Source organism: Zootermopsis nevadensis, unplaced genomic scaffold, assembly GCF_977971745.1.
Source record: "Zootermopsis nevadensis isolate Lab colony 2312 unplaced genomic scaffold, Znev_1.0 Znev_ptg000028l, whole genome shotgun sequence".
Lineage (NCBI taxonomy): Eukaryota > Metazoa > Arthropoda > Insecta > Blattodea > Termopsidae > Zootermopsis > Zootermopsis nevadensis.
This window is the reverse complement of record NW_028259160.1, coordinates 4,836,187-4,861,510: the sequence shown is the minus strand read 5'-3', so window position 1 is coordinate 4,861,510 and position 25,324 is coordinate 4,836,187. Positions and strand designations below refer to the sequence as shown.

The following is a 25,324-nucleotide window of genomic DNA, read 5'->3' as shown; positions in this document are numbered from 1 at the left end:
CGAGAAGGTCACGCATCTCCTTGCCGTACTTCAGGGGCAAGCTGCCGACATCCTGCATGGCATTCCTGCTGGGGAGGGGCGAAACCCTGCAGGAGTTCGCAGCAGCGATAGAGAAGCTGGCCCACCGAGCGTTCGTAGAGCTTCCCGCAGATTTCTTGCAGAGGAAGGCCGCTCACGCTTTCGTCGACGGCCTGGGAGACCGGGAGATTAAGCAACACCTTCTAATGGGCGGGGACCGATCCCTCAATGAAGCACTCGGACAGGCCCTGAAGCTACAGGCAGCAAAGGCAGTCGCAGGATCACCACTAACGATGCGTCAGATACGGTCAAAGGACTCGACGGAGGCGCGATCGCCTCGGGATAGACGTCCTGGATGGGGGCGACCGGTGTGCTGGCAGTGTGGCGCCCCCGGGTTGACAATAACCGGCGTAATTACCAACCTACGTCACAATATACAAGTAGATTATTAAATATAACAGCCAAATACAGTCAAGCCCAAAATAGAAACAATATCAAGCATTGGGAAACTGCCATGGGGTCTGGACCGTCAAAGAAGAAAGCTAAGCATGCTGCTGCTAAATCTATTCTGGATAAGCTGGTTGTTGGTTCCAGGAAGATGGAGCTAACTGTACCAACAACACGTCCGAAGTGTAAGTGTTCATCATTTTTGTTTTTATGCTTTGCAGAATACTTATTGTAGCGGGTAGGAACTCTCTTCGGAGATAGTCCTACTTCAGGGATGTGAGTGCCCCTACCTACGCGAACTCCGGGTTCCCCTTGAACCCAGGGGTAGTAAGGGTCCTTCTACCATGGTCACGGTAGATGGCATAGGGCAGCAGCTATGTCATTACTGGGGCGAGGGTATTGAAGAATGACTTCCCTAAAGGCCCGTCACCAGATATTCACAGGCGACAATCACATACTGATTGTACCGGCTGTGATACTGCGGTGGAGAAGGCAACGGGAAACCACTCCATTATAATTCCCTAGTACAATCAACTTGGTTCTCGATGTCCACTGGAGGGCTGTTTCAAGTAGCAGTCAGTAAAGCTCAAATTGCTATGCTGATCGCCAACATCCGGAACGGATAGGCTCTTGAAGAAGATTATTCACAAAGGAAAGTAAATGAAGAAACTTAACGCAGATGGACCACGCTCCTCAATGATAATATTTTCTCAAAGAAAATATTCTTGTCCCTTCATGGCAAGAAGAAATAAAAATGTCGTTTTCCATAAGGAAATTAAGAATATAGAAAGATAGAAGACAAATTATATGTTTCCAAAACAACTTTTTGTAAAATAGGTAAAAAAGAATTTTGCATTTTTTTTAAAATTCAGAGTTACTTTTTGTTCATCTGACACGTTATTCATTTACGCTTCAAGGTTCGTCTACTTCTGTGTCTTATAAACGGTGCCATTGCACGTTTCTCATAAGTAGTCAGCACGCATCTAAAGCGTCCTGCGTTCATGAGAAGTTTGGCGTCGCTTTAAAGCAATATGACATTCAGTAAGTCTTTCACACAAGCTCTCTAGATGCAAGACATCCACATCCATTTTGACATTTCTCCTCTTCCTTCTTTCCTTTCTTATTTTACTCCTTCCTTTAGACATTTCTCTCTTATCCCTTCTTTTCTTTTCATTCATTCTTTTCTCCTCCCTTTTCTTTTCCCTGTCACTCTTCACTTGTCTTTATTAACGTTGATCATCTTTCGGGATGCTAGCATCAAGTGTTAGTGGCTATTTCAACGACGTTTCAGAGAACTTCACTTCACTTACACCCTGCAGTCAGAGTCAGCATATTACTCCGAAACGTCGACAACACGGGTCATTTCCACACGGTGTCAGCATTCGAAAACAGGACCAGCGTTAATAATGAATCACGGTAAAAGCCATTCTGTGTGTTTCTATACTGTTTCCTTTATCATCGTCTGTAAAACCACGAAGGCAAAGCAAATGATAGATCTTGTAAAGGAGAGAAGTGGTAAGGTACTTGAATCATTCCACGCTCCAAACAGATCATTCAATTCCTTTTCAAATTTATAAGGACATATTCTCTCCTAGAAGAGCCTACGTGGGTGAGCTAGCTTATGTACAAAGCTTCATACAGAAGCGGATAGCGGCATTCATTGCTAGCTTGCTGAATATAATCTCAGAACTCGAGAATTATTCGTTCCCTCTTGAAGACAGGTCCTAGGTCCTCGATCTAACGCAAGCCAGATACTCTTAGTCAAAAAGAAGCGAAAACCTCCTGAGGTAGAAGATTATAGGAGGCCAATGGATATTGATTTTTCAGAAAACTACAGCAAGGTTTTGGGACAACTACTTGTCCAAGAAATCAACATCTTCCAAGAATGTAAAGTATGTTTTTAAATTAATTTGCTTTGATTATCCTCATGTTTGTTCGGAGCCTAAGTGTTTTACACAATTCCTTGCGGTTCCTCACGATGCTGGAGACATCGTGTGTGGTCTTCTGCTCTCTGACACTATGGTGTCTCCTTGGTCACTGGCGTTTTGGAGGAATATATCGTCCCCATCTTCAGGGTCGAAGATTACATCAGACTGAAGATGCAAAGAGATACGTTCCTACGAAACACGTATCCAAATGGCGCCACAACGCAGACCACAGCCACGAGAATCTTATCAGACAGTACATATGGAATGAACGCATAATATGGACGGCATGTTTCTCCATCCGAAACTAATTTACGGATTTCGATTATATCAAGCATTTGGGGGGGGGGGTGGAATTTCCACACTGATGGTGTCGGGAAAACTTTCTTTTAATATAACTCCTATTGCACATGAAACGTAATACTTTGTCATCGATTTCCTCAAAAACAACTCAACATAAAATAAAAATAATACATGGCATAAAACTTTTATTTGTAACATTTTTCGACACGGTGAACACGTATTTAAGAGAAATTAATTGTTGTCTCTTCTGCAGTTCTGCGCCTGTATTTCATTATACTTGTATCTATGGATCTGCGCCCGCGATAAATTAATTCAACGAGCCACACAGCTGACAGACCGTTACTCCCGCCTCACGTGTCCACAATATGGCCAAGGTGCGCAAAGTGACTGTGACATTGCAGTGTCGTTAAAGCGGCCGTAAACATTTCCGTCAGGAAGTAATTTACACGGACCAAATATTGCCACAGCGTAAATTAGCCATCGCCTGCGCGGGATGTCTATATAGTAGGGGTATCCATATATTAAATAAAGTCAATAAACTGGCTGTCCGCCTACTGCATTGAAGCCATATCTCATCAAGCCGAAGAGAGACATTACAGTTACAGCGTGCGTCCATAATTACGTAACCCTCACTGTCTGACATCTGAGGTTCTTGCAGCATGGAAGGTTTTGACTGCGGGCTTCTAAGCTATGACGTCATGAAGTATTGTATGTGATTAACGACTATTCGGAGGAACTTATCGTCTCCACATTCAGAGTTTATGGGGTGTCAAAACATAGAACTCCATAATATAAATTGCCATCTCTTCGAAAACATCGAAATTTATAATAACTTTAATTACACATTTCAACTACCACTAACAGCATAGAATTGTGAGTTTGTAATCATTATGTAATATTTACGGATAAATTCAATGATGGATGTAGTCCGTAACCGACATATTTGATAGTAGAAGCGATCATTAACGATGTACTACAGTGAGACACTTCTGTCTACATCAGGGGTTCTTGCCCTTTCTAAGATCTGGGGCTACATTCAGCCGGCTAGCGGGCCGCTAGTTTGTAAATAAGGATAATTTTATGAAATCATGGCAAAGTATTAAAAACGCTAATAACTTACCACTGCGAACAGGTACGCATTGTCTGTAACTCGATAATTTTTTCTGACGAAATCAGTCATTAATGAGATATTTTCCACTGCTTTTGGTTCGTGTCTTTTTTAATATCGGATCTGATGTATGTTTCCATTCGCATTCATTCCGCCACGTTATCATCAATAAGACTCGTAATTCTTGACTTTTCATTTTTAAGTAAGCTTAACTCTTACGGCGATAGGTTCTGCCAAATATCGACGTTTTTTTAGCGTATCGTCTGGTACTATTTTTCATCATATATTACCGAAAATCTACGCAGGTCGCATGTGATCCACGGACTGTGGATTGACAACCCCTGATGTACGTATGAGTAACAGTTAACTGTACATGTTAAACGTTAATCCTGGAAGCTATTCAACGCCTATATGCTTGGATGGACACGGGATTCAAAGTGGATTAACGCACAATGTTATTTACTATACGTTACCATGGTAACAAATCCCATTCCTTACAGTCGTATTGCGCATGTATGTATAGTCGATTATTAAGCACTCTGCGAGGGAAGAACACTTCACGGGCTCGTTCATGCCTATCTGTATGTCGCGTTTTTCCAGTGCAGGTAGGCATTCTGCATAGCCGAGGGTCCTTGCTGGAACACATTTCTGCGCAACAATGATCTCGGTTAGAATTATTGCAACAATGACCTACGTAATACAGCGCTAAGACGCCTTGGGATGTCCAGTCTTGATGCACTGAACGTGATATATGGGCGAGAAAATTGGAATCTTACCTGATCCTAAGAAAACAGACCGAGGATTAAACTGACACATACTCTCGGGCATTTCTCTTCGTGTTTTGGTCTAAATACGAACAGTTTTTTGCAAGCCGGCTCTGCTAATTAAAACTAGGTCTTTGTATCGGAACACGACTGAGCAGGCATGTTTTAACGTTTCACCGGAGGACGGAAAGAGAGACAGCCTCAGAAACGTTGTGTTCTTTTCATAATACCGGACGATACACAAAACATTTCTTAAATCTCGTAAATGTCTGCCTGATTGTAATATACTAAAATCAATGCCATTTATGGTTGATCGCCTACATATTTAGATCAAAGGATATTAAAATTAAACATAAATATTTACGAGTAAAATGGCAAGATGTGGGATAAATCAAAGTGGCTCAGGATAGAGGCAGGTAGCTGAATGTTGTGAAAAGAGTAATAAATATTCGTGTCCCATAAAAAGCTGAAAACGTCTTGACTAAATGGCTACTCAAATCTCAATAAAAACTCCGCACGATAAAATTAATAAGTAACCTACACGTTAATATCCATATTCTATCACTCTTCAACAAATATACACAGCAAATTTTGCAGATAAATAAAATGCCTATTGACTGGCAAATTCCCCAGTCTCCAACACAACTCGTGTATCTGACTGGTTATATATCGAATCTACATTTTGATTGGTTATCTGTATTTCGGGGTATGTAGCAATCTAATTATGTGCCTGACTGTCTGCGTAATCCTGCCTAACTAGCTGTCTGACTTATTGACCGTCACGACCGTGTTTGGTCGGGCTGCAGTAATTAGAGAGTCGTATGAACGTCACGCTGGAAGTACGGAACCAGGCGTCTCCCTGTTCAACTTTAATAATGCGCTTCAAGCCATAATGAACTTACAAGTTCCATGACAAACTTTGCCTCGCGCCGACTGCAGCAAACAAACATAGGAATTTCAATAAAGTACGTCTGATCGTGAACGTCAAACATGAAAGCGTCGAATCTGATTTGGTGCCTGCAGTAGAGGTTCCTAAGCGTATTTCGCCAGGCACAGAAGGATCGAGGGTGTCTTCAGTGGGACCACCAACAGTCACATATGATTTTAACTCTCCTCTTTAAAATCCGAGTAAACCAGCCTCAAATTTGTTATTACCAAACCAGCTCTGGAACCAACCCTTCCTCCTGTCTAATGGATACTTGGAACACTTTCCCCGGAGATGAAGCTAATCACTAACCTCCTCCTAACACCCAAGTTAAAAGTGCGCAGAGCTTCTACTTTCACCCACAAAGTCTTGGTCATACCTTACTGAAAACATTTATCCCAGGTTTCAATTTTAATCAGGGGCTTAGATCGTCAACAGTCAAATTCATTTCCAATTACTGGTAAAATCGCTATCATTCTTTTTAGAATTGTGACGTCACCCACACTCCAATTTGTTTGCCGATCCACTATAATTTGGAATACTCATCAATGAAACTAATATTATGTTCTCCCTTTCATCCAAAGCAAGACAAACTTACGTTAGGCAAGTGTTTTATGCCATCATAAGACCATCAGTTATGTACGTGACGACATACAGAAGCAGTAATTTGTCATTCTAACTTGTAAACTTTAACTGTTATACGTTAAGTTTGTGTTGACGGGATGGAACTTAGGAAATAACATACTTCACTTTGACTAAATACACACCGAAACGCTTCGACTGAAGTTGTGAATTAAAATACATCGGTTGGTGGTAGGCGACGATAATTATACGTATAATACCGAGATACATCCCTCGGTCTGAAGATTTGACTGTAGACATGGATTGCTGTCTCACGTACTGTCACGCAGAGCAGTCTAGTAGATGATTACTATCGCATATATTACAGATACGAAATAATTTTCCGCGGCAATGATTTACCAACTTTCCACTAGATGACACACATAACGCCACTTTAAATGCACTTCATTAGTACTGATACTTTTCCATTAACTTCAACGCTGGGAGGGCTGTTAATTACACATTTTGACATACAGTGCTGCCATCTGCACACTAGGGCAGAAAATTAAATTCAATCTATGTTTTAAAAATAATTGACACATCTGAACTGCGCAAGATAAATATGCCCTAGCATAAAACTCTGTATCAGGTATACCAAAGCTGAAAGCCTTTTTGTTGGTTGAATCCGCTACTATGGAAACAGATGTACATAATTCTGTAGAGAACTTTGATTTCCGCTATTCGCAGTTAATAAATGGTATTAGGTTTTATGTTCTCGTCTATCCCGTGTAGAATATATTTCACTACAGTTTAAATAATAAAATACATAGATATGAAAGAATAAATTGGACGGTAACAAAACATTAAAGCAAGTTACTAAAAGGACAAAACTTAAAATTGTATTAAATAATTTCTGTTTTCTTGCTTTTATTTGTAAGTAGTGCGGGTTACGAAAAACAATGACACTAGTAAAATAGCTCGCTGGTAGTGACAAGAGACGTTTTAGACCGAACAAATGCAAACATGGCGACATACAGAAGTAACCAAACGGAATAATAAAAAATGTACAAAAATAAATGGCGAACTTCTGGGCTGTTGCATAGTGTAGTCTTTTCGCAGCATACAAAATTTTTAATGAACATACTGTCTTCATTTTCGAGGCTGACCTCGACGCAACCACCCAGAAAACCACCACATACGCTCACACTGCCGAGAAGCCCAACCACGTAAAGCAGCTTAATGGATAGACCACTTTATCAGAATGAATAATACCGCCCGAACATTGTCTTCTATACAAATCGAAGGAGTGTGTGGGAGTATCCAGAGAGACAATCCAAAAGACTGCTCTGAGTAGGAACAGGTTTGAATGTAATCGGCGGAGAGCAGAAGGAGAAAAAATATAGAAAACTTACATATAATGTATCGTTGATAAAATATATGGGCCTTCTATTTCAGGATTTTATCCTCAGAATCCATCACGGAACTTAACAAGACGTTTCACGGAACACAATTCGAGAATAACTTATATACAATAATGCACAAGATACTATTTTCTGATTTGAAAGCTTAATTTATACAGAATATTCAAATTGAACCATAAGTCAATTCGTCGTGGCAAATGCACAAATTAAAAGAACAGTACTTCATTCTGTTTATTTAACGGATGTAAATTTCAGTTTAGTAAACATTATTTATGTATAAGAACCAGAAAAAGCACAACATTAATAAATTACAGAGGAGCCAACTAAAATAATGTAAGCTTTAATCTTCTTATCTCGTTTGTGTATGTAAATAACGCTTTGAACTTTGACCTCAGAGCAGAGGGCCTCTGGTATTATAACTCGTCACTGAAGCACTTCAGTGTCAACAGTGTTTGCGCACGTTCATTACATAATCCGTCGCATATCCCGGCAGGTATACGACTCTGTGTAATTTCTTTGCGTTTGAATTTGCTGTGTCAAATAACGAACCTAATTACAGTTAAAACAAAGACCAGCAGCAAAACACAGTTCTGAGCTTCGAAAGATTACTCCCAGATTATCACACGTAAAATATTAAAGAGAGGCTTAAAGATGTTGACACCTCTTCCATTTCTGAAATTATAGGCAAAATTAAAAATATTTTATTCCAATAAAATTTATCCCCCCACTCCACAAATACTTATTATATACTCGTATGTAAGACGATAAAGTCGAAAGTGACAAGGCGAATGTGGGCAATATTTATTTTACGTCAAATGTAGATCATAAGTACGTCTATTCCTTATACAATGTTCCCTAACTTGTTTCCTTGTTCCCGTAGGCACTTCATTAATATACTATCCCGGTTTTGTAAGAAAGACAAGCATAAGGGAATTCGCTTATCCTTAACTGTGTGTCTGCCTCCTTCTAACGAATAATCAATTACTGCAAATATCACATTCCAAATAGGAGGAACAAATTACTTTCCCTTGCATTTCCTTTGACACCAAAACACCAAAAATCATTTAACTTTTTAAACCAAATATCGTCTAAATATTATTTAAGAATTCTGTCTGTACCACGAAAAAAACGCCACACTTCACGATTTGAAACATCAACTCGCTAACGCTGTTTAAAAAAATATTCCTGTTTACACTTAGACTCATGCAAAACCCATAAATACAAAATCAAGAGTTACAGGAGAGAGATATAGTTACGTAAGACTTGAGGTTCTCACAGCGGTGAGTATGAAGATTTCTGTCTTCTGGGTTGTTGCTCTGTGTAGTCTGGTCGATGTTTAACAGCGTTTCAGAGGTCATACTGCCTCCGTCATCGCCCTGATGACGGAGGCAGTATGACCTCTGAAACGTTGGTTAACATCGACCAGACTACACAGCGCAATAACCTAGAAGACAGAAATCTTCAGATATAGTTACCATTTGGCTTTAAAGTTGTTTGTTTGTTTTTGTTTTTGTTTTTGTTTTGTTTTTTTTTTTGTTTGTTTTTTTGTTTTTGTTTTTTGTAATTTCAGTGAAATGTGTTCTATTTTGTGTAACATACCAACGTTCACTGGGATGAGTTGTTTCTGAGAAGAAACCAATGAGGTTCTCTGTGTAACTGGTGTAAAGTAGATCTTATGGGGGTCTATTCCAATTAAAAGAAACTTATTTAAATGTTGCTCCCAATAACCGTCGATAGACTCATAATTACTGAAAGGTAAACACGAACTACATGTTACGACCTATACGGCCATTTTCATCATGTGTTATTTTACTGAAACGGATGGGTATGCAATGCAGTGTATTCTGATGCCATAACCTACACCATGGATACCAGTTATTGGTTTTCATCGTAACAAAATACGATCGTAATATAAATGCCGCCATCATTTAATTTCCTCTACTATCTTTCACTTTTCATCTTTATTGCACAATTTAATTAATAGCTAAATGCAACGAAGATATTAACTTTTTACAAAGTATTTTGTGATGTAAAGCAGACATATTGGATCGATGGTATGGACTACACAACCAATATACACACATGGGCATACGGACAGATGGACAGAACCTCTCCAAAATCGGAATTTCATTTACTTTTTCCGAACAGGGCGTTACATAGTTGAGACGTAAACATCTCATGTGCCACTTTTATCCTCACTAAGTCTTACACGTCGCTAAAGAGCACCTAGGAAGTTGAATAGGTGACAGGATAGTGTTAAAGTGACTTGGGGGTGAAGGACGAGTGGCTAGCGAATTATCTGGAAGCTCGTGGAAGGACTAATGATTATGCTTGCAGAATGACGCCGCCAGCAAACAATCCTCTGGACTGACGCGGGTCAAATGAGACATGTCTCATTAGACAGAACTTGAAACGTGTATTCATATAAAATGTAAGCGTCGGGTAGGGATTACATAAAGAAAGTTGACAAGTTCCAACAGCGTGGGTAATCAAGCATGCTTTTGTGCGCTTGCGTACTGTCGAATGTATGATTAATTCTTGGATTATTTAAGATGTGTTTTCATAAGGGTGAACAAATGAAAGCAAATGAGATGGGCGGGCCAATCAGACGACAAATATATACAGAGTTTTAGTCGGGGAACTTGAAGAAGAGAGACCGCTTGGGAGACCTAGATGTAGATGTTGGGATAATACTAAATGGGAATTAAGGAAATGAAATATGAGCCTGTGAATTGGAACCAACTGACTCGTGTTGGGTCCAGTGGCGAGAAGGCTATGTGGAAATAATGTTTCAAGCATTGTTCATCTCAGAAAAGACGGATGTGATTAAACTCACTTTGAAAATAAATTGAATGGATTATGTCTAAAAACGTCCGAATGCGTGCGTTTGTCTGTGTATAATGGGTTGGAAATGATAAGTTCAGAACAACTTCACTTCAACGCTTTACTCCATGTCGATTTTGCTGCTTGATTATTGATTTTGTTCTATTGTTTTAAAGTTTATCCCATAAATTTACTAATATCGCTGAATTCGTGTGCATTTGAAAGGAACATGCCGTTATCAGTTGTAAAGTACAAATTTGCTATTTAATTTCAGAAACTACAGAGAAAATATTCCGAATGAATTTTTTGTGGTTCAGAATGTGTTACTGGTCTTGATGTTCATTTACTGCTGATGTACGTAAATTTATTGATAACAGAGAGAAAGAGAAATGAGCGCTACATAAACCATTGAAAGGACTAATTACAAATATCACAAACAGTAAAAATAGTAATTTAATAGAAATTCTTTGTTATATTGGATATCAACATATGATGGCCTACATCTGTGTATTTCTTTCAAATAGACATAATAAAAGTGTAATGAGCATCACTGTTAAATATGCAGCGTATTACCAAAACATTTTTAAATAGATATATGTTTTTATTTTTGTCATTTATGTGCCATGCACTAATCCTCTCACACGACTAGTTGTATTTGACAACATGGATTCAATTTGATCTGAATTCTCTTTTATGTCGGTTTACATGTGGCAGGTAAGGACGAAATTCAAAATATGACGTGATAATTGTTACTGTATACATCACCTACGAAATTTAACTGAAATCCATAAAGTAATTTCAGTCAAACATTCAGACGGATACACAGAGGAAAAAACTTCTCCTAACGCTCATTTTCGTATTTACTGGCAAAGCGTAACAGCATTTGAACTAAAAGAACTATCGATAAATGAAAAATGTCACCTGGAAAGACTGATAGAACCTTAATTCTTATGCAGCGTGTCAGAACTGCTTAAAACCCCGTCATTTACCTTACAAGAAGAGCGACTAGAAATTCCAAAATGAATAGGAAGCCACAGAATTATAGCCATCTGTTTAATATGAAGACGACTATTTGCCTCACAATGGATAATGGAACGCGAAGCCGTATGGATATTACTACAGCAAGAGGGGCGAGAAATTCCCTTAGTCTCCACCACTAAGCTTACTGAAAATTTTCAATTAATATGCAGACAATTTTAATGTAAGTTCGTCTAAGAAATACTGCATTAATCTTTTAAGATTGTATGTTTTATCAACAAACCACTTAATATTCACAAAAATGCCATACATATTAAATCTTATTAGAGTCAGAAAACACATTCGTCTTCTTCATTGTCACGGATATCATCTCTTAACTGTATCGGTTCCAAATTCGTTTTACTGTCCTTACGATTAATTTAGAGGCAATCCTCAATTCCTCGTTCCTTTGGTTTCAATAAATATTTATTTTGCATGTCCTTCTCCTTAAATTCTTCGAACGTGATCAATATATTTGTCTCGTTTATCTTTTGTAACCTCGTTGGGTTAAAAATTCCGTCCTCCTCTCATGCATTTGTTTTGCTGTTTCTTCCAAAACCACATTCATCCGATATAATGTCTCTGAAACATTATTTAAAACACTTGAATTTTCTTATCATTATCTCTCGTTATCCGTGTTTCATGTCCATACAAGTCTGGGAAAAAGATATAAGTGGACTAAACACATTCAGTTGTCATTAAAATAAACACGTATTGGTTTAAACAAATATACCACTAATATTTAAAATAATGTCGTTTACCTGAATCGAATGTTTATGATGCGTTAGACTCCTCTATGCCAAAACTATTGGTTTTGGTAATAAAACCACATCAGCGTTTGGATAGCCTATCGTAACGTAACTTCAAGCAGTGATAATACGATAATTTCATACTGGCTACCACTTTTAATCCATATAACAGGCCGGTTAGCTTAATCGACCCTGCTTGCTTGCACATTCTCTAAATTAGCACTCGCCGCAAATTAATTTCGTCAAAATTACATTGAAGTAACCTGTTTTAAATTAAATCAATACATCCAGAGACGTGAATTTCATTCTGAGAAGAACTAAATTAATCAGTACAGGTTATCACATCTGAGAAGTTGGCAACAAGATGTAACATCATCATCAACTATTACGGATTATTGGCCTTGTAATCTGTTTGAATTCAGAATTACTATAAGAAATAACAGTGCGTATACAATACATATCTGAAACTGCGAAAGAAAAATGAAAAGGAAATGTACTTAAAATGATGACAAAGTCACACAGTACTTCGACATCTTATTTTCCTTTTTCCTATTTAGTCGCTGTGCTTTTGAATGCATCTGGCACAACATTCCAGAATTTTCTTGATTTCATCACGAAAATTTTCGTTTGTGCTCTACGACATTCTTGAACTGCATCATCTCAGATGACATTTGATTAATACCTCTACTTTATTTGTCCCGGACACACTAATCAAACTGCTACTTAACAACACGTATTCAGTCCGTGGCCACCCAAAACGCACATTAGTCCGTAATCCTTTGAATATTTCCACTCACTCGTAGAGTTTCCTCTGACCGAGTATCGTGATTCCGAACTGCCACTTTTCCGCAAGCTTATTTAGTTTCCATACCCTGTAACTACAAAAATCGGATCAGATACCGTCCTTCTTCTACCCTGCAATCTACCAATAAAGCAGTCATCTTAACCTTTTTAGAGCACAGTGGTAACTATGTACACCACATACTTTTAATATTTCACAACTTTTCATTTTGCCCACAGAGAATATATTTAGAGACTTCGTACGATTCTCAGGTAAAAGATCGATTATTTAACTAAACAGTATTAACAAACCAACCGTTGTAAATTAGACGTGTCTGTTTTCTTTGCGGTAAGAACTGAGAATCGACTTCACATCGTTTACGTGACATCGTCTCATCCATCACTGCCAATGTTGGTATAATCTGTGATCATTATTCTTAAGAAAACAATACAACAATAATAGTGTTTATAGAATGTCGTGTTAAACCAACAAATGCATACATTACGACATATTTTATACCTGTAAGACTTGAAGCTTTCACGGAGTCTAAATGTGATAAAATCCTCTGGCTGTGTAAGTCGCATCAGTCCGGATCAGAAGCGGCGCATTTCAGGATGATGAAGAAAGTGACGGGTCTCCGAAACGTCGGACTTCTCCGGCAAATCGCCCGAGACAGTTATATTATTATGCCCAGTGTGTTAACACGCCGCCATCTGATTCACAGTTGCCTTGGCGCAGACTGACAACTGTAGCCAATTTAATATTTTAATACTGCGTACAGAGATGTTTAAACCAACAGTAAACACGTGCTATAAATCATGGTGTAGTAACATTATAACTGGCTTTAAAATCACCGCAAACACAGGCATTAAAGGCCACAGAAGCACATTGAACCACGCATCGCAGTCGTCACAGAATCACTGCAGCGGTCTCTAAATACACTTCAAAATCACTGTCATTTAGACTGCCTCGCGTAAACTAATTTATTTACACATTTGGTTTTGAAGCGTTACCACTGCATCCTGTTAGCCTCCCCACTGGAGTGGACTTCCCATAGACTACACAAAGCGATGTGAACATGTTGTAGATTTAAACAATTATTTATTTTAATCCGTCTGATCACAATATTTAAAATTTCTTATAATTAAGATAATAAAATATCATTCATGTTCCTTATCGATTGATCGATTTACATTTCGGAACATTTACACAACATGTTTCAGTTTTTATAAAACCATCATCAGGTGTAAAATATATCTAAGAACTTAAAACTCAATTATGATTTCTGTAGTTTTTTGGTGATGTTTCATTACGTTTGTTTTTTCCATTTTTGGGCGAAGGTGTTGTTTTTCTTAAATGTTATTAGATGTACATATCGGCCTGTAAGTAAATGATTGAAAGAAACACTAAAGAATTTGAAAGAATTTATAAAAGAATTTAGAGAATAAAATGCAAAAAATATAAATTATAGTTAGAAAGTATCAATAAAATAAAAATAAAAATAAAACATACCAAATATGTAGGAGTGAGTGTCCCGAAATGGAAAAACAAACGTAATGAAACATCACCAAGAAACTACAGAAATCATAATTGAGTTTTAAGTTCTTAGAAATATTTTACACCTGATGATGGTTTTATAAAAACTGAAACATGTCATATCAAGAGAAGAATACGAATTACGAGATGGCTGTTGAAATTTCAGGTTCTCATGGCAGCGAGAATGAAGGTTGGTTATTGCACTTTGTAATCTGGTAGAAGTTTTTAGATTTTTCAGGTAAATAGTAAAGGTTTTGTTTGACTTTACTGAGCTGGTGAGGTATTGTGAAAGAAGCAATCGGCTATCTTGCAGCAGGAAAATTCCTGACCACCTATGGAACTGACGACACCAGAAGGCGACTCTGTAGGTTTTACAAATAATTTTATCATGTAACAATTGCAAATGTTACGTGCTGCAGCGTCTCTTAAATCCAAACATCTTCCCATGAACTCAGACATTCGAACCCCCCCCCCCCCCCCCCCGGGCGTAATGAAATGCAATACGAACACATTTTCGCTGTCACTGGACTGTTGTGACATGCACGCGGCTTCCAGTTTAACACAATGACTGTGACCCATGCCTGTCAAACAGTCTATTGTCTCTCAATGAATAGGTACGCACGTGAACAGGGCAGAATAGACTAACGCAGATATTGAGCAGTTTAACTCGGTTGTGTCACTCAACCAGAGAGAAGTAGTGTATAGACGCAGTTTCAGTGAGTGTGCGTGTCGTCTGTCCATTGCAATTCGGCTTGTGGTTTCGGTATCCGCTCTCACCGATTAACTACTACATTACTACATAAATAGTAGAAATTTAATTCATCCAAATATTTCGTGTAGTTCAAAAATGAAACTGATGTGATGAATAAAAGAAAACAGGAATATGCCGATAAAACATGACGTTGTAATGCCATGTTGATTTGTAGGTAGATACGAATGTTTCGGGGAACATACTGTCTCCATCTTCAGAGCCGAAAATAAAATCTTGCTTCTTCGAAAAGTTATATCCACACGGCGTTATAAACCAGAAGACCAAAATCGACATCTTTACCGTCGCGATAACCTCAAATAACTTGGAACCCAACGTCACGTTGTGGTGGCTAACATTCGGGAGATTCGTGGTTCAAATCTTTGTCCTGACACCATCCTGAGTTTATTGGTAAAATGAAGGGAGGAAAACCAAAGAAAGGACGAGCAATAGAATCGGGGAAAGACACCGAATATCGGAAGGAAGAAAGTAAAAACAACATGCAAAGAAACAGTGTGGCCGTGATTGATGTAAGTACGTGTATATCAGCTGTGACTCCTCTAGCTGGAGGCAATATCTGCGAAGAGAGAAGGAACACTTTTTTATGGTCGCCGCCGTCTGCATACGAACAGATGAACGAGAAAGCCGCCTACAGACACCGCCATGATTTATATACACCGCAGTCACATGGCTCGCCGTTTTTCCACTCCAACGCTTACGTTAGCAGAAGCTTGTTGACTTCACCTGCTTTCACACAAATCAGAGGGGAACATTGTAAAAGAACGCACAGACGCCGTCTTTCGTGCCATCTGGTGCCATGTTATGTAAACACGAAAATGTGTTATAATGCACGATGTTCTGAAAGTCACGTTGACAGGTGACTAGCGCACTGGAAAAACTGAAATGAATTGATAATGAATGAATAAGATGAACTAGAGTTTTTAACGCTTGAATGAATATCCGGACGTATATAATGAATGGGTTAAAGCGTACGACTGAAGAATGTGTGCCTAATTTGACTGAAATAAATCACTGGGATATAAAAATTGAATAAATGGCTGCGGTGATTTGATTAATTAATCAGATTAACTTACAATAATATGTGTGTTCTTAAAATAATTTTAAGTAACGGACAGTTGCATTTCACTGACTCATTGCAGACACAACGATCTTCCGTGGAATATTCGAAAATTTGTCCACAATCAACTTCGAGAATTTAACTTCAACGCAGATCTGCGATCTGTGGTCCCCTGGTCGAAGAGCGCCTGGTCACACACAGACCTTCTCAGGCTGAGAAGAGGAATGGTCGGCGGGCAGGTAAACAAACACACAAATAAAAATTGCTGCGATAACTCACACGCACCATTTGTCTTAGCAACAATCTTGGTTTATCTGAAAATTAATCAGATATTTTGTGTTTTCATTAATCGTCTAGGTGTTATTTAGACCATAGCGTTTCGGAACTTGGTTCAACTTTAATCTTCAGGTAAAAAGAGAACAAAAGACTAGCTTAGGATTTGAGACTTTCGCGGCGAGTACAATCAATAAAATCTTCTCGGACAATCAGCCGCGTCAACTGGTTACCGTAGTAAACCGACGTTTCGGGAACCAACTTTGTCCCCATCATCAGTTGGTTCCCGAAACGTCGGTTTACTACTGTCACCAGTTGACGCGGCTGATTGCCCGAGAAGATTTTATTAAAAGACTAGCTTCTTGGGTCTCCTGCTCGAGATAGTCTAGATTTGAGACTAGCTCAACCAACGGGACTAGCAGATTCGGTTTAAATAGCACCTAGACGACGGAGAAATCAAAAAAAATACATATAACCTCAAAATAATAATTGTAACAGGAATATATAAAAGAAAGAAAATCACTTTAAGCTAGAAATATCGGGTTTGTGTCTTCAATTTAGCCCTCATCACGATTGTATATGTCCATATGTTTCTGTATTGTTTTGTTTGGCGTATCAGTTTTTTAAAAATTAATTCAAAATCGGAACAGGGCAGTAAGTCTAGTCCGTTGTATCTGGAAAAAAAAGGTTTCATCGAAGAGTTAATTAATTAGAGAATCACGTGTAGTATCACGAGCCCATATAGCTCAGTCAATATTGAAACTAGGGTAGCATTACTCTTGTTAATTAGTATGGTTCGAGCTTTTAGTTTCTTAATAAATACATTTATGAGTTTGTCTGTCTGTAACTCTGCTAGTTGTTTCTGAATTATATTCGCAGTTCTGGGCAGCGTACGTTCCCTGCGAGTCGCAACATCTGAACGCCGTTCAACTGACACTCGAACAAATCGATCTCATAAAACGACTCATTGATAAGTACGCACAACATCTGCAGTTCGCATCCTCTGCGAAAGGTAAAATATATGTTACAATCGATTAAATTTAATCACGTTTACTGTTCTTCATGTTGTACATTTGTAAGAGTCTGATTTAAGACAGAAAAATAAAGAAGAAAGAACTTAACATGGAGTTAAATATAAAAAGTAAAACAAAAGTGGAAGATACAATGTAAAAACATAACTTTTATAATTCATGTATATAGAGCAAAATATCTAATTATTATGCCTGCAGCCAGAACGTAATATAGAGTGGACATACGATCCAAAACCAACATGGCATCCCCTTTGACACAAGTAATTTTGCAACATAATAGAACATACTTGTTGATACAACTAGTAGTCCAATAGGACGGTCTACAGTAATTGCTCAACTAAGTTATTTCACTGCGGTACGATTTGCAACTACAGAATGACTGAGAAGTCTCGCGACCAATTCCTTGACACATGTTCCATCTGTCAAAAACCACACTACATTGAAATCAGAAAATGTTATACGAAGTGTTGGAAATGTCCACCGCGTTCAGTGGTGCAAACATTCACGCTTTTCTTCATGTTTTATGAAAACCCGTGAACAGAAACGGTTCACCAGACGAGGCAATGTCGGATTTTTTTGTCACAGGTGAATAAGGAAATATGTCTCGAAATGCATTCTGGCAAGTTGACTTGAATGAGATTAGAAATATTAATATTTTAAAAATGAAGATGATGTGACCTTTCATTAAACTGAATCGCAACTGAACTGCATAGTGATGAAATAGAAGTCAGTATTTTGAATCAGATTATTTGATGGAATTGGATGCACCGCATGATACAAATTTCAAACAACTGAGTGAAAATTAATCTCACGCGTTGGATAGGTCGCGTTCAGACGTAAACTCTTGTACACTGTGTACTGACGTGTTCTTCCTCTCATTCACTAAGAACCTGAAGTTACTGCAGAGGTCAACATCTTTAACTACCTTGGATTAAATATGTCATATTTTAAAAACACGAATATCGGAGTAAATTTAAAACAATATCAGCATATGTGTGAAGTACGTAGAAGAAATTAAAAACAAAGAAAGTAGTAAGGACCTCTAAAACGTCGGCAAACTTCTACTAGACTAGAAGTCGCAACAACCTAGAAGTCAGCCTTCATCAGACTCACCACCATGAAAACTTCAGATCCTACAATCATTATCTTCCTGCTCCATTCGAAGCTGCATAAGCCATGACTTTCAAAAGCACTGTAACCTACCCAAAGAGTACGGTTTCACACATTTCCAGCGCAGCATTCGCTATCTTCTGTGCCAAATAATATTCTTTCCCAAGTACTAACGTCAGTTCTCCTAAATGTTACATCAGTAACTTTGGTGGGATTATCTACCGATTACCGCAGAACAGTGACTACCATTGAATAAAAATTTCCTTGGATATTATCCATCGTCTAGTAAATATAAAACGTAAAACGACGTTTCGGAGATGGGACTCTATCTCCGTCTTCAGGTTCCTACACAGTTGGGCCCACTAGATAGAGCTAATCCCTATCTCAACTGTGTAGGAACCTGAAGACGGACATAGAGTCCCATCTCCGAAACGTCGTTTTACGTTTTATATTTACTAGACGATGGATAATATCCAAGGAAATTTTTATTCAACTGACTCTTCACCATCGTCAAGAAGTTTTAGAAGTGACTACCATCTTTTCGAAATCTAGCACTACAAATCAAATATCCACTGTAATTGTGTTCATGCCTGAGACAGCAAACACTTATCTGTGCATGTGTGTTTTAGACGCCACATCTATTACAGTATTCAATAGGAAAAGTATGATTTTATGAAACCTTTCGTTCCAAAAGCACGTTAGAATTTTGTTTCGCACGCGCCCAAAACCGACGTAATGGATGACAAGTAGATACATGATTTGTGCTAATATCGATCTCTTTTTTAGGTTGGGGGGGGGGGCAAATTAAATGAACAAAGTAGTGCAAAACTGATCAGGGGCCGCTCACACAATGTTTCATACATACTCTTCCACTTTTTTAAAACTGATTAAAAATAAAAACCGACAATTAGGACCTCTTTTGCTGAACAACGTATGTAAACTGATGAAACAAGGTCTCTCTTCAAATTAATACAAAACCTCTAATGGGAACAGAGAAACAAAATGACACACTATACATTTCCATCGCTCGAAGCTGCTGCTGTACAAAGCATGGCCTTGATTCGGCAGACACATGGTTCGAATCTCTTCCTAGAACCGATTAAAGTTATTGGTATTTCTTAGATTTTTCACGGTCCTTTCAGGCGATAAGCGGAAGTTATGACGACACATCTACCGCACTTTATTATTTCCGTCTTCTCAAATTTATTTAATTTGATGCTACATAAATGTTACAGTTTATTCCTCGTGATAATTTAACTTATAATTTAATTTAAATTCCCCCATCCTATGAGTATCTTGTGGAAAACTTTGTGTCACTCTGAATTCAATTATTAATTATTTTGCGCCTAGATAAGGAAGAACATGTGAAACGGACAAAGAAAATAAAAATATATTTTGAACAGAAACTTTTACGGAAATAAACCAAATAGAAAACACAAACAAATACGTAAAGATAAGTAAGAAGTAAAAAAAAAAGTAAAGCTACCTCGCTACGCGCCATGTAGGCGCTTGCGGGAAGTGGTTAATATAAAGTTAATATTAGTGTAATGGATTATGGAAATGTGAAGTGACCCGAACACGAAAATTTGACAGGTTTCGTGATACCCGTACCTGACGAACATTCGATTTTCATAAAAGGGATTTTGTATTTTGATTGCTTAATTCCACGAAAAATACAAATAACCATCTCCTTGTCCGTGGTTAGTTAATTGCCTACTTACTCACTTATTTAGTTAATTTGTCAGTTAATTACTTTGTTAGTCAGTTAATTCGAAAGTAAGTGGTTACTTCCTTCGTCAGTCTGTCATTAATTACTTACTACAATTACTTACTGCCTTATTTAAAACTGTAAAGCATGGTAAATATATATACTACCTACTTCACCAACCAACAACCTTGTATTTTGGACACAGAATATATTCATTGGTTTCGTATGATTCGCAAAGTAAACAGTGATTATTTCCTTAAATAACATTGAATAATTTTTCTTTCTGATAAAGAACCACTGTGCCTGTTTTCTTTGAGGTAAGAACTGAATTTTTAAATATCATTTACACGAGCTTCGGGCTTCAAAGTGTTACATGCAGCAAGTTATCTGTTTACCTCTTAAATAACCACGTGTTCAGTCTGTAAGTCAGTTACTTGCGTACTTACTTTTCCTATCAGTTACTTACTCGGTCTATCAGTGAGTTACTTCCTCAGTTACTTAGTTACTCACATGTTTAATAATATAATTAGCAATTAGGTCAGTCAGTCCTCTGAAGTAACAAGTCTCTCTGTTTCAGAAATAATAAAAGCACATGAGCACAATAGAATAGCCTCTCTGATCGGCGTGGAAGGAGGCCACAGTATCGGCAACAGTCTGGCTGTACTCAGGATACTCTATGACCTTGGTGTCCGTTACATGACGCTCACCCATACATGCAATACTCCTTGGTAAGTTATAAAGCATTTAAGCATTCACATTCGAGATTTTAAGAGCACAGAGTTATTTTCAACATGCACGTGATTCACCGAGTCTTCGATATCGATAACAGAAAGTCAATGGCTCGTTACTACGACGGAAATATATTAAATTGTTTACGAGGTACATGATTCGAAAAGTCCAGACATTTTGACTCAAGATTAGTGAGATTTCAGGTTTTGAGGCGCCGAGTATGAAGATGGCTGTTTTCTGTGTTGCTGCGTCGTGTAGTCTGGTAGAAGTTTACTGACATTTCAAAGGTACTTTCTGCCTCCGTCATCAGGACGATTAGTGATGATGGTGGCGGCAGGCACCTCTGAAACGTCGGTAAACGCCTACCAGACTACAAGGAGAAACATCCCAAAACAGAACTACTTACAAGATTTTTACATTTTTCCCTCTCTCTATAGGGAGTTGTCAGGAGAGTAGAATAATATACTGTCATAATCTGATGATCCATCAATCATGATTACTCTGTAGTACCTCAATTGGATGCTAAATACCTTTGCCAGTTGGTATACCAAAGTGAATTATTAGAATAAACAACAGCTGTTATACACGCCACTGATGATTAGAGTACGTTTCTAATTTTCTGTACGCTGCTGTTAGCTACTGAAATTATACCTCATTCTGGAGATGACAGTGTTAGTTATATAAGACACTTGAGAAGGGAATCACGGATAGAAAATCTCGTCTCGGTTCTCCCCATCCGCCGAACTTCGCAGCACTTCTGTGCACAGTAACCATGGAAACTTCAATGCTAATAGGCAGGAAATCAACACATGACAGTAATGATGACAGTTGCCACCATAAATTTACAAATTTCACGAATAAACTTCGCGTCCCTTGAAACAAGCGATATAATTCTCAACACCCATTCCAATATCGTTACATCAACCGTAATTATGACAGAAAGATGGTAACAGATATACTACAAATCCGCATCAAAGGAATATTGCAGCACGTATCGGCCGCTCTAAGCGTATTTCTCACATAATTGGATACTTCTAATATTGGTTATTGCTCAAACAATGGCTGAAGAACGCCCAACTTTGACTACCTTCTAGCACTTTCTTCGGAGACAACGTTTGTCTATTTTCGCCACCGCATCGTCTTAAAGTTGAATTTGTTATCACGATACGACGACTGGAAGATATTGAGGCGCTTATGCTGAAGATTTATCACAGTTTGTGGGGGGGGGGATTATATCACAGGGGTATTAAATCTGAGGCACATACACCAAAAGTGACATATAATGTTACTGATGAATAAGTAATGCTTTAGTAAAAGACGATCGAGCACTATTTGAAAGCACTGTAAAGCTGCCAAAAACACCAAGTTCCTCTATTAAATTAACCTAAAGCGAATGGGGAAAATAAATCAATTCTGCAAGGATTCGATCCATACAGCTCTGGAAGGTAAGTGAAGCGAATCACCACTGTTTTGACCTGTATTCTTCTCTTTACAATTTGCTTACTTCACTTTCTCGTCAGACTGATTTTTGAGACAATTTAACAACGGAAATTTAATATACATTCGTTTGATTGCTGGCAGGGCCGACTCTTCGTCCGTTGAACATCGAGGGAAATACCCAGAGCACGGAGGTCTAACGGAATTTGGCAAGGTGAGTGAATTTTAACGTCAAACGCTGACGAAATAAGATTGATCATAAATCCAGCAAACATTTCCCCGCCAAACTTCTACGTTGCCATGGGGTTTAAGAGGTGTTTGCTCAGAAGGAACTTTGTATTTGACAGCACATCAAAAGGTGTTTGTAAAGGTGCTGAACCAATCTCCAACCTTTCTGTTATGAAAGCTGATTTGAATGAAGCATGATTTACTTGTAGGATGCCTTTCATATCGATATGTTCACTGTTCCAACGGAAACATCGTTCTTAATTCGATTACTCGTATCATGTTAAATAATGAAGAGGGAAGTTATGAAGCTCCTATTTATGTAATTTTCTCCTTCCTCCGTCATAGTTCCAAATATTCTCTTCATCAGTCTGTTTTCAAACACCCACAAAGTCAAGTACCATGTTTTACATCCGTATAAAACATCGGGTAATACAAACCCCAACATTAATCTCGTTGGTAACTTGTGATTTAGACTTTTAGTATAAAGTATAATAGATATCCTTTATACAGGTTCAAAGACTATAGTCCACATTACTATTTTAGCTTATGCACTTAAGTAAAGAAAGCTTTGAACACTGTAGTTTCTATAATTAAATCCCGTACTGAATTATACGAGTCCTATCAGCGCACAAGCGAAAGTTGTTAAATGGGATTTTGTTTACATCTTTAGGATTTAAATTAGTTTCGACAAACATACCCACAAAAATATACGAACTGGAGTATAAGAATGGATGTACAGTAAAACCAGTTTTAGTTGTCGAGTAATTTGAATGCAAAACATAGCAGCATTCCGATGTGTTGAAGTGTAAAGTGGATTGAGGTAGGATTTAATTCAAGTTGTTTTCCAATAGTTATCGCATTGCAGTGTTTAATTGCTTGCGAGCTCTCCCTGTAGGACCTAGTCCCAGGATTTAAATTGGTGAAGCCACTTACTGACCTCTTTCTGGACAACTGTATCAATACATTTTACAAATACTTCTGATCAAACTGATTTCGAATTTCTATTCGGGGACTCTCTTCTTCGCTAGCTGCATGGTAGAGGTTTAGTCTTTGGAATGTTTATAGTTGCTCAGCTAGACAGAAAATTGGCCGCGTTTACCGAATGTAAAGGCACTTTAAAGTATTTTATCCTTTTCCTACTTTCTAAAATTAAACTACCCCCAACTATCCCTGTAAAACATCTACCAAGCAACACATAATTATCCATCGCTCCAGTATGAAATAATTCGAAAAGGCCTCAACAATGTTTTCTCGTTTAATTTTTATTTTATATAAAGATGCTGTTTCAATTGCGTAGGTTATGCAGTGTATATTGACGTCAGGGTATGAATGCTTATCATATAAGTATTTTGAAGGGGGTGAATGTGGTCCATTTGTGGGTAATATCCCGGCATTCAACTGAAGACACAGAGAAAGCCATAAACAAGTTCAGGATACTCATTAACCCAGCCAAGATTCAAACCGGGATACTAATGTGTTTCGTACTAAGGCCCTTTCAACTGTAGGCTAACTAGATGAATTTACGTGTCTCAGTTTTTACTAATAGTCCTTCAGTATTGATACCACTTGCGTTAAACTCTGTGTAATTGTAATTGAAATTTAATAAAAATTATCTCTGCATTTCACTATGGTATATAAACACACAAATCTTGCTTATAAAATCTCTTTATTATTTGAACTAAATTCTATACGAATTTCTAGGTTTGGCATCAGCCATTTAAAATAGATCTTTGAGAAATAGTGTTCAAGATGGTGGATTGGATCCAACCGTTTGAGGATAGGGCCCAGTGGGGGAGGCACATGAACACTGTGTTGCACCATCAGACTTCACAAAAGCTCGGAATTTCTTAATTACCTAATCTACCATTAGCTCAGTCAGTATAGTGACTAGCTACGGGCTGGACGACCGGGGTTCGATCCCCGACGGGGGCAGAGGATTTTTCCTCTATCCTCTGCGTCCAGACTGGCTCTGGGGCCCACCCAGCCTCCTCTACAATGGGTACCGGGGTCCATTCCCGGGGGTAAAGCCGGCCGGGGCGTGATGCTGACCACTCACCATCTAGTGCCGAGGTTAAGAAAGGGAGGAGCTATACCTCCTCTCCCCCCAAGCGCCTACATGGCGTATAGTGGGACAAACTTTTTTACCATTAGCTTCTCAAGGGCTTTGATCCATGGAGGCAGATGATTATGATTATAAAACTAAGAATATCTGGCTACTACTTATTATGGGGAAGTAAAAGTATATGGCATCAAACATATCTTCCGTACAGCGTTTCAGTAACAAGGACTTATACTATGATCAGTGTGCGACAAACTGAATGTGTTAAATAAACATCCGTACGTTTACTCACATGCATGCAGAACAGTCTGATCACCCCTGTAACAATTTCAGCCTCTATGTAGCAGCACTAGCAGTTCTAAAAGATCACGATGACAACGGATGACTCAACATCTCAGTCAGTGTTCGACGTTTCTTTTGTGTGCACTGAAGGCTACCTGATATTGTCCAGCGTCAGATTACTTGGCGTCTGCACTCCTCAGTTGTGATTTTGGTTCTGGCTCGTCACGGCCTGGTTTATACAACGGGACGGCAAAGCAGGTAGT

The 25,324-nt window shown here is 38.3% G+C and overlaps 1 protein-coding gene and 1 long non-coding RNA gene across 3 annotated transcripts in view; one reads left to right on the top strand and one right to left on the bottom strand.

Annotated features, from left to right (window-relative positions):
* The window catches only part of LOC110836398 (dipeptidase 1), a 164,679-nt gene that overhangs the window by 122,834 nt on the left and 16,521 nt on the right, over positions 1–25,324 (top strand). For both annotated transcript variants that reach the window (XM_087357071.1, XM_087357070.1), the window contains 4 exons: positions 16,287–16,443; positions 17,357–17,489; positions 20,904–21,054; positions 22,637–22,706. In XM_087357071.1, the coding sequence (XP_087213197.1) occupies positions 16,287–16,443; positions 17,357–17,489; positions 20,904–21,054; positions 22,637–22,706 (511 nt within the window). The remainder of the gene's footprint in view (positions 1–16,286; positions 16,444–17,356; positions 17,490–20,903; positions 21,055–22,636; positions 22,707–25,324) is intronic.
* LOC147872330 (uncharacterized) lies at positions 349–25,279 on the bottom strand. Its single transcript, XR_015537383.1, has 2 exons — positions 25,072–25,279; positions 349–440 (listed from the first exon to the last, which is right to left on the bottom strand). It is a non-coding gene; the product is annotated as an uncharacterized LOC147872330 (long non-coding RNA).